Raw genomic sequence first — 11,866 nt, 5'->3', positions numbered from 1 at the left:
GCTACTCATGGCATACCTTATGTTATTATATTTATATATTGAAGTTGAGATATGTATTGCAGACAGGTTTAACAACATTATTTAATGCACATTTAGGCTACATATTATTAAGTGAACACACCACCTCAGACTTCAGTGCAGAGCCAACCTTTGACTGTGATCTGATTACAATCACATAGCCATCATGCAGTAGCTTTCCCAACTATTTATAAACACCATGCACACTTAGGCTCTCATAAAGAATGACTGATAAACTCTCTCACCCTTGAACACATCAACCTAGATAACTACCGGTGGTTTGGGGCAGGGCTATAGCCTACCTACCATATCTACCAGAACCTCTCTTGAGAGAGAACTACCTACCGAGGTGGAGACTGGGATCTGTGCCTGTGTCGCCCTCTACTGGTCAATTACAATCTGTACTGTTCCTTCTCTCTCTCTTTTACATATTTTAACTCTTCCTTCTCCCCTCTACCTCTCTCTCACACTCTCCTCTGTCCCTCCCCCTCTCTCTCCCCCTCTCTCTCTCTTACACAAACACACACACACAATAAATCACGAAAAACGTATTTGATGTATAATACTTTTTATTTTAACTTAAAAAGAGATTGGATCAAAAACAGACTCAATAAATAAGAAATAAATATCATTGTTGTAATAATTCATTCATAATTATAATTACTCTGACAGAGTCTGACAGAAACAGACCCTTTTTTGCTCTAAAAAAATTCTAAAATCAGAAACTCGTAACCCCGTTAAACCCTTCATCATTTCTCCCTATTAACAAAAATAATTGATAAATTACTCAATAAATAAAAAATTGTTAAAATATTAAAACCTCTCAGAAAAGGTGCAATCCCTCCCACCACATTTATCCTAAAATCTAAGTAGAAATTGAAAATATGTTTGTGATTCTCCCCTTTCTTTATTTCTAATAAAATATCCCCTAACGAAGATAATAATAATAATAACAATAATCGTAATAATATTGTGTCATTTTTCAGTGATTTATCTAAAGTACTCTTCTTTTTGCGTTCTTTTGTAAGTTTCTAAATGTTACTCTTCTTAAACTAAATTATTTACAGGCCATAAGGATCTCTCTCCAAAGTTTCTCTAAACTACTCATTTTGTCTCAATATTTTTTCCTGTTTTCCTTTTTTTATTACGAAATGGAGGCCTTCCTATTTGTATCATGTTATACACATGTAATAGCCATGTAATATGACATGTTATGGTCCAAAGAAGTGATATATCACCATTATTCATCATCTCATCAATGACTTTAGTAAGTACTTCCTGGGTCGTGTAGATGTGTGATCTTCACTGCCCTATACACTCCAGACAAACTCCTCACAAACCATTTTCAAACTGAGTCCAGTTCAATGGGTACGATTACTGACATATATGTATTTGAAAGTATGTGAGTGTTTGTGTTTGTGAGGACTATAATATGTACATTGGTCAATATCTGTGCCTTGGTCATTTTAGAGTGCAATGTGTGTGTGGTGTGTGTGAGTGTGGTGTTTGTGTGTGTGATGTGTGTGTGTGTGCTGTTCCCCGTCGCTCAAAAGAAAGGTAGTAGGTCTGAGGGTGCAATGCACGCTGGGATTCCACCACGGCCGGAGTCTGAAAACTTCACCTGCAAGAGCGAAGGAAGGAAGAGTGAGAGGGAGGGGTTGGGGGACAGATGGAGAGAGAGAGAGAGAGTGAGTGAGAGAGAGAGAGAGAGAGAGAGAAAGAGGTAGAGAGAGAGTGAGAGGGAGGGGTTGGGGGACAGATGAAGAGAGAGAGAGAGAGAGAGAGAGAGAGAGAGAGAGAGAGAGAGAGAGAGAGAGAGAGAGAGAAAGAGGTAGAGAGAGAGTGAGAGAGAGAGGGAGGGGATAGAGCGAGAGAGAGAGAGAGAGAAAGCTTGTTAGGACATGGATATAGTTTTCTGGTTAACCTCTACTATAATCCTCTATATATCAGAGAACAAAGAAATAACAGTATGGAAACAATTCATCCCTCATCTGGATGACATTTCCAACAAAATAATCTATCACCAGAAACCATTTGCACAAAACAGTTTACCTCTACTAAGTCTGCATCATTGGTTACTATAGTAAACCTCTGTGTTTTTCAACAGGGATAACGTCATGGTGCTTTTACACATAGACATACAGAGTGTCCAGGGCATGCAACTCAACACAGTGAAATATCCATGAATGTTGTTGTTGTCATTTGGGAGGCCTTTTGCCTTTTCTGTAATTGTATGTATGTCTGTGTGTGTGTGTGTGTGTGTGTGTGTGTGTCCGTGCACGCACACGTTGTACTTGTGTCTTAGATCACGGCAAGCAAAGGTTCCCAACATGCATCACTCTCTGGCAGTTGCAGTATAGAAATTCTGGGTAACAGTCTCCCTTAGTCCACAAGTAGCCTAGAATTCTGTGTGGTAGCTTCTCATGTAAATTAAAGCAATTACAATATTATTGTTCTAATTTGTAGTCTTTTAATGTTATTATTAGATTATTCAGATAAACTGATCTAAGGTCAGTTTTGTGTTTTCTCCCATATGGTTAATGTTTTGATTTGGGGCAGGTTAGCTGATCCTAGATCTGGCTCTATGGGTAACCTCTACCCATACCAAGAGACAATTTTTCCCCCATGTATATTAATTCTCCCAGAATTCCTATAGTTTAAGTCTGTTTTCCAATCGGCAAGAGGCACCATCACAACCACAAACCATTACCTCAAAACACCGGCCAGGGGGGTGAGAGAAGGGGAGAGAGAAAGGAAGCAAGAGAGAGAAAGATGGGAGGGGAGAAAAGGAGAGATGGATTGATGGAGTGATAGAGAGATATATAACAGGAGGGGGAAATAGACTGGTAGAAAAGAAGGGGAAATAGACACCAATCAGAAAGTCAGGCCAGTCCACAGTCTTACCAATCAGAAGCCAAGGACACACAGCCTACCAATCAGAATCCAGATCAGCAGAGTTTAGTGTCATCAGAGGTCCACAGTCCAGTGCTGCATCTGAATAGTCTGAAGTAACTTCCTCTCCCTGTCTCTTTCCTCTCTACGCTCATCTGCTCATCTTCCACCATATTGTTTTCACCTATTATTTGGTTTCAGTGCAGATGAAGGAAATGCGACCAGGTGACGAAGGCTCTTTAAACTATGAGATGGACTTGGACTTATCCTAGGAATGTGTGCTGTTTATGGGGAGTTATTTACAATTCATTGCTTAGCTTACACATGCTAAATAATTTCACACATTTTCCTTACAAAGGGGTTACCCACCTCTATATCCACATAGGCTATGATCAGCACCGAATGCAGATGGCTGGGCTGGACTAGGCTGGGCTGGACTGGACTGAGCTGGGCTGGACTAGACTGGGATAGTTTATGGTGTAAATCTGTACTTTAAACCCAACAACACATGAAGGGGCCCCATTACCTGTTACCCCATTACACACTGAATGGCCTGTTTTGAGACTGTAGGAAAACATTCATAAACCTACTGTAATCACACAGTTAACTTTGGACACACACACACACACACACACACACACACACACACACACACACACACACACACACACAACACACACACACACACACACACACAGCCCCCTTGCCCACCTCAGTCTAGCCCAAATATACAGTAGCACTATAATGATAATGACACCAAACAGAACACTACAGAAACTGATCAAAAACTAAACTGCGGAAAAACAACGACCATTAATACAGAATTTATCCAAATATCCAATACAATTATCCATCAGTCAATGCGGATATTCAATCGAATCAATTGATACTTAATTAATCAGATCCCAGTTATTGACAGTTATTGATCAGTATGTGCACAGGTCAATACAAAAGAAAGTCACAATGCACCAAACACAGTCTGTGGTCACCACGGCAACAGGGCATGCAGGTCAGTGCATGGCCGGTTGCTCGGGGCGACGGAACAAACAAAAAAATTGCCAAGGGCAACCAGCACAGGCAATCCACCTCCACAGCAACCCAGACACAGGCCAACCAATCAACTTACAACACGTGAGAGGAAGGGGGGTCGGGGCTTTATCAGTCGCTAGGTAACCATAGTGATGGGATCCCCGCGAATTATGATTGGACGGGAGGATCTCGGGTGAGGTATGTTGTTGTTTCAGGAAAAGATTAAAAAACATCAGAAAATAAAAATAAATAAAAAATATAAAGTTGGATAACAATATTTCAATAATTTAGTTTTGATTAATTTGGCTACAATATCTCTAAATGATTTAACTACCTACAAAGCATTTTTTGTTATTTCATGTGTTTAATATTCTTTACCACATATGCACTGCTTATTTAATTAAGATCCCGCCTACTCTCGTCATATAGCCCTTTCACCAATCAGCTTTTTAGAAAGCTGTGACTGACAGCAGCTTGCATAAACTCCATTGTCATTCTTTCCTGTTTCCTCCCCAAACCCAAATATCCCTCCTCCTTCCCATCACTTCTCTCTTACACGCCTCCCCGACCTCACTCCTACCCTCCTCTCTCCTCTCTCCTACCCTCCTCTCTCCTCTCCGCCTCTCTCCTGCCTCCTACCCTCCTCTCTCCTCTCTCCTACCCTCCTCTCTCCTTCCTCCTACCCTCCTCTCTTCTACCCTCCTCTCTCCTCCCTCATACCCTCCTTTCTCCTACCCTCCTCCCTCCTCCCCTCCTCTCTCCTCCCCTCCTCTCTCCTCCCCACCTCTCTCCTCCCCACCTCTCTCCTGCCTCCTACCCTCCTCTCTTCTACCCTCCTCTCTCCCATACTCCTCTCTCCTACCCTCCTCTCTCCTCCCCTCCTCTCTTCTACCCTCCTCTCTCCTACCTTCTCTTCTACCCTCCTCTCTCCCATACTCCTCTCTCCTACCCTCCTCCCCTCCTCTCTCCTCTCCGCCTCTCTCCTGCCTCCTACCCTCCTCTCTCCTCTCTCCTACCCTCCTCTCTTCTACCCTCCTCTCTCCTTCCTCCTACCCTCCTCTCTCCTACCCTCCTCTCTCCTCCCTCCTACCCTCCTTTCTCCTACCCTCCTCCCCTCCTCTCTCCTCCCCACCTCTCTCCTGCCTCCTACCCTCCTCTCTTCTACCCTCCTCTCTCCCATACTCCTCTCTCCTACCCTCCTCTCTCCTACCTTCTCTTCTACCCTCCTGTCTCCTCCCTCATTCCCTTCTTCCCTTCTTCCCTTTTATTGCCTTCCATTCCTCCATCCCTCTATCCACACATTCTTTCTCCTCCCTCTCTCTTTCCCAGCCCCTATCACTTCTCACCCCTCTCTCTCTCTCTCTCCTTCAGTAGGGGCGGTTGGCGTCTTTAGGTCGTTTCAGCTGCACCTTGAGTCTCTTCATGCCGATCTGGAACCCATTCATAGCCTGGATGGCAGTCTGGGCACTGGATGGGTTGTCAAAACTCACAAAACCTGGGGAGGGAGGAACGAGAGAGGAAGAGGGAACAGAGAGAGAAACATTCTGAAATGTAATATAATATGTATAATCACATTGCTTCATTGCAACAGACAGAGATACAGTCATACAGTATGCTACCAGCAACTGTGAGTTATGATCATCATGGATCATAGCAACAGGTGGAATTGCAATTCTCTCTTATCTCTCTCCATTTCTCCTCCGTTCCTCCTTTCTTTCCTTTTCTCCTGGATACTCACTATTCACCCATCCCTGCCTCTCTCCTATCTCTCCCCCTCCAATCCCTCTCTCTCTCTCTTACCGAAGCACTTGCTCTGGTTGGTGGCGCGGTCTACAAAGACTTTAGCTGAGATGACGTTTCCAAAGGGCAGAAACATCTGGAGCATCTCACTGTCACTGAACTCCTGAGGCAGGTGGTAGATGAAGATATTACAACCCTCCGGCCCTAGGGGAGGAATACACACACACGTTAGGGTCTGTGACGGAGAGACACACACACAAATATTCATGAGGATCTGTGATTCACACGCACACTAATCTGAGACACACACACACACAACAGGTGCTGTCTGAGAGACAGGAAGTGACATCACCTTCTCGCTGCTGCTGTTGCTGGGGCTGCTGGTGTTGCTGGGCAACCAGGGTAGGTTGCTGTGGAAAATGCTGGCCGACCAATCCATAGGCAGCAGGGTACGCCGCTGTGATGAGAGAGAGAGTGACATCAGATGATGAAACACTGGTTGAAGGTCCAAGTCACCCCTAACCACAGTTCTAGGATCAGATTACCCTACATGCCCTCAATGGCAGAGATGGTAGGGAGGAACACACCTCTGACCCTGTACCCCAGGGATCATCAACTAGATTCACCTCTGACCCTTTTCCACAGGGATCATCAACTAGATTAACCTCTGACCCTGTACCCCAGGGATCATCAACTAGATTCACCTCTGACCCTGTACCCCAGGGATCATCAACTAGATTCACCTCTGAACCTGTACCACAGGGATCATCAACTAGATTCACCTCTGACCCTGTACCCCAGGGATCATCAACTAGATTCACCTCTGACCCTGTACCACAGGGATCATCAACTAGATTCACCTCTGACCCTGTACCACAGGGATCATCAACTAGATTCACCTCTGACCCTGTACCACAGGGATCATCAACTAGATTCACCTCTGACCCTGTACCACAGGGATCATCAACTAGATTCACCTCTGACCCTGTACCCCAGGGATCATCAACTAGATTCACCTCTGACCCTGTACCACAGGGATCATCAACTAGATTCACCTCTGACCCTGTACCACAGGGATCATCAACTAGATTAACCTCTGAGTTTCTTGAGTCGATGGTCAGGGGACCGGAACATAATTACAAGTCATTTGTATACTCTAAATTGACCACAAGAATCCCGATATAGTGTTTGACTAAAACATAATAATTTCAAACCTTGCTTACATTTGTATACCATCACATATATCTCTCTACTATGCATTGGAAATCATGTTGGAAAAAATATCCAAAATTAAAATCACTTGCTGGTGTTTTTGGTCTTTTATCTCCTAAAATTTGGGTGGCCAAATAAAATCACTGCTGGGGAACCCTGCTGTACCAGTTAATTACTGTCCTGCTCTGAGAGCATGGAGGACTCCATTCTGACAATGCAAAATGAACCCAGTCACTAGAAGTGTCATAGGAGCTGGTAGTGTGTGTGACTGTGGCCCACCTGTGTAGTGCTGCATGCCTGCATACGCCTGCTGGAGAGGATCTAGAGATAATGCTGGACTCTGGGCTGCAGGGAGAGAGGGAGGGAAGCAGGGAGGGAGGGAGGCAGGGAGGGAGGGAGAGAGAGAGGGAGAGAGGAAAGGAGATAAGTAGGGAGGGAGGGAAGCAGGAATGCAGGGAGGGAGGGAGAGAGTGAGGGAAGCAGGAAACCAGGGAGGGAGGGAGGGAGGGAGGGAGGGAGGGAGGGAGGGAGGGAGGGAGGGAGGGAGGGAGGGAGGGAGGGAGGGAGTGAGTGGCAGAGCAGAGAGTGAATATAGGGAACACATGGAGATATCAGTATTTCTGTGGTAAATATTCTATCTTTGGTAATTCAGCTCGTACCTTGGTACGCATGAATGCCATTGGTGTATAGTGCTTCTGATGCTTGCTGTCCATTGGTTGGTGGACTGTAACCATTGACTCCTAGAGGTGGAGGTAGTGATGGCACAGGCGTGGCTGAGATGGTTGGAGGGGTATTCGTACCTGCAAACCGGGAGGACCAATCACAGTGGAGGAGATATTGTGATTGACAGCTACTAGACTCTATAGTGTATAAGAAAGAGAAAAAGGCAGGGCATAAATGCAGGGGAGAAGCAATGATTGGTTAGTGGGGCAAAGGGAGTTAAGGGAAGGGTGCATCTCATTGTAAAGTGGCTTCCTCTTCTTGTCTACCTTCCTCAATCTGAATTGATGTTAAAAAAACTAGACTGGTGAAAGGTAATTCCCAGCTTTCAGATGAGTGTAGAATCAATTAGTGTAGACTGTAAAGGATGCTGATTAGATGAGGAGAAGAAGCCACTTTACACTATTGAGATGCACACATAAGCAGATGAACTTAGAAACCAATGAAGAGAAGTAAATGTACATCAAATAGACAGACTTGATCTGCATAGCATAGTAAACATAAGATCAATCTATGTTATTACTAACATACAGTATCCGTAAGCATCTGTAAGTGTGTGTGTCTGTCTCTGTGTGTGTGTGTGTGTGCCTGTGTGTGTGTGTGTGTGTGTGTGTGTGTGTGTGTGTGTGTGTGTGTGTGTGTGTGTGTGTGTGTGTGTGTGTGTGTGTGTGTGTGTGTGTGTGTGTGTGTGTACCAGAGGAAGATGTGATGGGCGTGGCGATGATTCCGTTTGCGTTGAGCGCTGCCATCTGCTGCATCTGTAAACTGGCAACAGTTGCTACAGGAGACAGGTACGCTGACTGAGCAACCAGAGCTTGCTGCTGGACAATCTAGAGAAAGAAAGAAGGAAAAAAAGAGAGAGGGGAGAGAGAGAGTGAGAGAGAGAGGAAAGACAGGGAGAGAGAGATTAGGCCGATACCCGCTAATTATAAAATCCAGAAAAGAGACGTTAAATTCTACAACCGCCTAAAAGGAAGCGATTCCCAAACCTTCCATAACAAAGCAATCCCCTATAGAGAGATGAACCTGGAGAAGAGTCCCCTAAGCAAGCTGGTCCTGGGGCTCTGTTCACAAACACAAACAGAGCCCCAGGACAGCAACACAATTAGACCCAACCAAATCATGAGAAAATAAAAATATCATTACTTGACACATTGGAAAGAATTAACAAAAAAACTGAGCAAACTAGAATGTTATTTGGCCCGAAACAGAGAGTACACAGTGGCAGAATACCTGACCCACACTTAAGGAAAGCTGTGACTATGTACAGACACAGTGAGCATAGCCTTGCTATTGAGAAAGGCCGCCGTAGGCAGACCTGGCTCTGAAGAGAAGACCTGCTATGTGCACACTGCCCACAACATGAGGTGGAAACTGAGCTGCACTTCCTAACCTCCTGCCCAATGTATGACCATATTAGAGGCACATATTTCCCTCAGATTACACAGATCCACAAAGAATTTGAAAACAAACCCAATTTTGATAAACTCTCATATCTACTGGGTGAAATACCACAGTGTGCATCACAGCAGCAAGATGTGTGACCTGTTATCACAAGAAAAGGTCATCCAGTGAAGAACAAACACCATTGTAAATACAACCTATATTTGTTTATTTATTTCCCTTTTGTACTTTAACTATTTGCACATCATTACAACACTGTATATAGACATAATATGACATTTGAAATGTCTTTATTCTTTTGGAACTTCTGTGAGTTTAATGTTAACTGTTCATTTTTATTGTTTATTTCACTTTTGTTTATTATCTACGTCACTTGCTTTGGCAATGTTAACATATCTTTCCCATGCCAATAAAGCCCCTTAAAATGAATTGAATTGAGAGACAGGGAGAGAGAGAGAGAGAGAGAGAGAGAGAGAGAGAGAGAGAGAGAGAGAGGGAAGGAGAAAGAGAGGAATATAGAGAGAAAGACAGAGGGAGAGAGAGCAAGAGAGGGTGAGACAGAGAAAGAAAGAGAGAGAGAGAGAAGGAGAAAGAGAGGAATATAGAGAGAACGAGAGGGAGGCGGATGAATAGAGATGTAATTACATGTCCATTATATCCAGCCACGGGGTTAATGGCTGTGCAGCAGAAAAGCTGGGGTTACTAGGAAGTGTGTGTGTGTGTGTGTGTGTGTGTGTGTGTGTGTGTGTGTGTGTGTGTGTGTGTGTGTGTGTGTGTGTGTGTGTGTGTGTGTGTGTGTGTGTGTGTGTGTGTGTGTGTTGCTATGGATTTTGTCGAGAGATGGCTAATGCTAAATGACGTGTCCATTCAGTAATAACATTAGCGCAGATTAGGACAGTGATAGCCTCTTGAAAAACATCACATCCTCTCATACCCAAAGCACCACTCAAACCAGTGTGTGTGTGTGCCCCTCTTCCAGAAGACAGGAAGTTGTTTGTGGGCATGCTGGGTAAACAGCAGAGTGATGGAGACGTCAAGAGGCTGTTTGAGCCCTTTGGCACTATAGACGAGTGTACTGTACTACGGGGGCCAGACGGCACGTGTGCATGTGTGTAACGGCGTGTGTATAACGGTGTGTGTGCTTACTGCCTGTGCGCTGACAGCCTGTGTGTAAGCGTTGTAAGCAGGGAAGTTAAGTGTCATGGTGGGGCTGAAGATGCCCAGCTGTGATGCCACCTGCTGCATCCGTCTCAGCCCTCTCTCCTTCTCTGTGTCGGCAAACTTCACCACCAGACTGGACGACGCACCCTACAAGGAAACACACACCGGTCTTTAAGTTAAACACATGGATTTACTGAATTACCCCATATTGGGAATACAATCAACCAAGATTTGGTGCACTGTTTTGAAACGCATATTTATGTTGAAAGGTAAATTAAGTTCCTGTCAAACCGTTTACAGAGACAGGACATGTTCTATACTGTTACTGTACAGAATACATTAACTTTCCACATGACAATGAGAGAGGGAGAGGTAGGAAGACTTATCTGTGACGTACAGAGGGAGAGGTAGGAAGACTTGTCTGTGACGTACAGAGGGAGAGGTTGGAAGACTTGTCTGTGACTTACAGAGGGAGAGGTAGGAAGACTTGTCTGTGACTTACAGAGGGAGAGGTTGGAAGACTTGTCTGTGACTTACAGAGGGAGAGGTTGGAAGACTTGTCTGTGACTTACAGAGGGAGAGGTTGGAAGACTTGTCTGTGACGTACAGAGGGAGAGGTAGGAAGACTTGTCTGTGACTTACAGAGGGAGAGGTTGGAAGACTTGTCTGTGACTTACAGAGGGAGAGGTTGGAAGACTTGTCTGTGACTTACAGAGGGAGAGGTAGGATGACTTGTCTGTGACTTACAGAGGGAGAGGTAGGATGACTTGTCTGTGACTTACAGAGGGAGAGGTAGGATGACTTGTCTGTGACTTACAGAGGGAGAGGTAGGATGACTTGTCTGTGACTTACAGAGGGAGAGGTAGGATGACTTGTCTGTGACGTACAGAGGGAGAGGTAGGAAGACTTGTCTGTGACGTACAGAGGGAGAGGTAGGATGACTTGTCTGTGACGTACAGAGGGAGAGGTAGGATGACTTGTCTGTGACGTACAGAGGGAGAGGTAGGATGACTTGTCTGTGACTTACAGAGGGAGAGGTAGAACGACTTGTCTGTGATGTACAGAGGGAGAGGTAGGATGACTTGTCTGTGACGTACAGAGGGAGAGGTAGGATGACTTGTCTGTGACGTACAGAGGGAGAGGTAGGATGACTTGTCTGTGACTTACAGAGGGAGAGGTAGGATGACTTGTCTGTGACTTACAGAGGGAGAGGTAGGAAGACTTGTCTGTGACTTACAGAGGGAGAGGTAGGATGACTTGTCTGTGACTTACAGAGGGAGAGGTAGGATGACTTGTCTGTGACGTACAGAGGGAGAGGTAGGAAGACTTGTCTGTGACGTACAGAGGGAGAGGTAGGATGACTTGTCTGTGACGTACAGAGGGAGAGGTAGGATGACTTGTCTGTGACTTACAGAGGGAGAGGTAGGAAGACTTGTCTGTGACTTACAGAGGGAGAGGTAGAACGACTTGTCTGTGACGTACAGAGGGAGAGGTAGGATGACTTGTCTGTGACTTACAGAGGGAGAGGTAGGATGACTTGTCTGTGACTTACAGAGGGAGAGGTAGGATGACTTGTCTGTGACTTACAGAGGGAGAGGTAGGATGACTTGTCTGTGACTTACAGAGGGAGAGGTAGGATGACTTGTCTGTGACGTACAGAGGGAGAGGTAGGATGACTTGTCTGTGACTT

General features: G+C 45.0%; 1 protein-coding gene across 2 annotated transcripts in view; it reads right to left on the bottom strand.

Moving 5' to 3' along the window:
• Positions 1–575: 575 nt before the first annotated feature.
• Positions 576–11,866, bottom strand: part of LOC120039500 (CUGBP Elav-like family member 3) — a 12,818-nt gene continuing 1,527 nt past the window's right edge. Inside the window, exons 3-10 of one of the 2 annotated variants that reach the window (XM_038984912.1) lie at positions 10,162–10,323; positions 8,306–8,441; positions 7,551–7,751; positions 7,171–7,236; positions 6,032–6,136; positions 5,740–5,883; positions 5,286–5,434; positions 576–1,639 (exon numbers count right to left, since the gene is read on the bottom strand). In XM_038984912.1, the coding sequence (XP_038840840.1) occupies positions 5,307–5,434; positions 5,740–5,883; positions 6,032–6,136; positions 7,171–7,236; positions 7,551–7,751; positions 8,306–8,441; positions 10,162–10,323 (942 nt within the window). In that variant the 3' untranslated portion in view covers positions 576–1,639; positions 5,286–5,306. The remainder of the gene's footprint in view (positions 1,640–5,285; positions 5,435–5,739; positions 5,884–6,031; positions 6,137–7,170; positions 7,237–7,550; positions 7,752–8,305; positions 8,442–10,161; positions 10,324–11,866) is intronic. The other variant, XM_038984913.1, reaches the window with a different exon arrangement.

Source organism: Salvelinus namaycush, unplaced genomic scaffold (assembly GCF_016432855.1).
Source record: "Salvelinus namaycush isolate Seneca unplaced genomic scaffold, SaNama_1.0 Scaffold276, whole genome shotgun sequence".
NCBI classification, from domain to species: Eukaryota; Metazoa; Chordata; class Actinopteri; order Salmoniformes; family Salmonidae; genus Salvelinus; species Salvelinus namaycush.
Note: the sequence above shows the minus strand (reverse complement) of the source record. Positions and strands in the feature narration are given on the sequence as shown.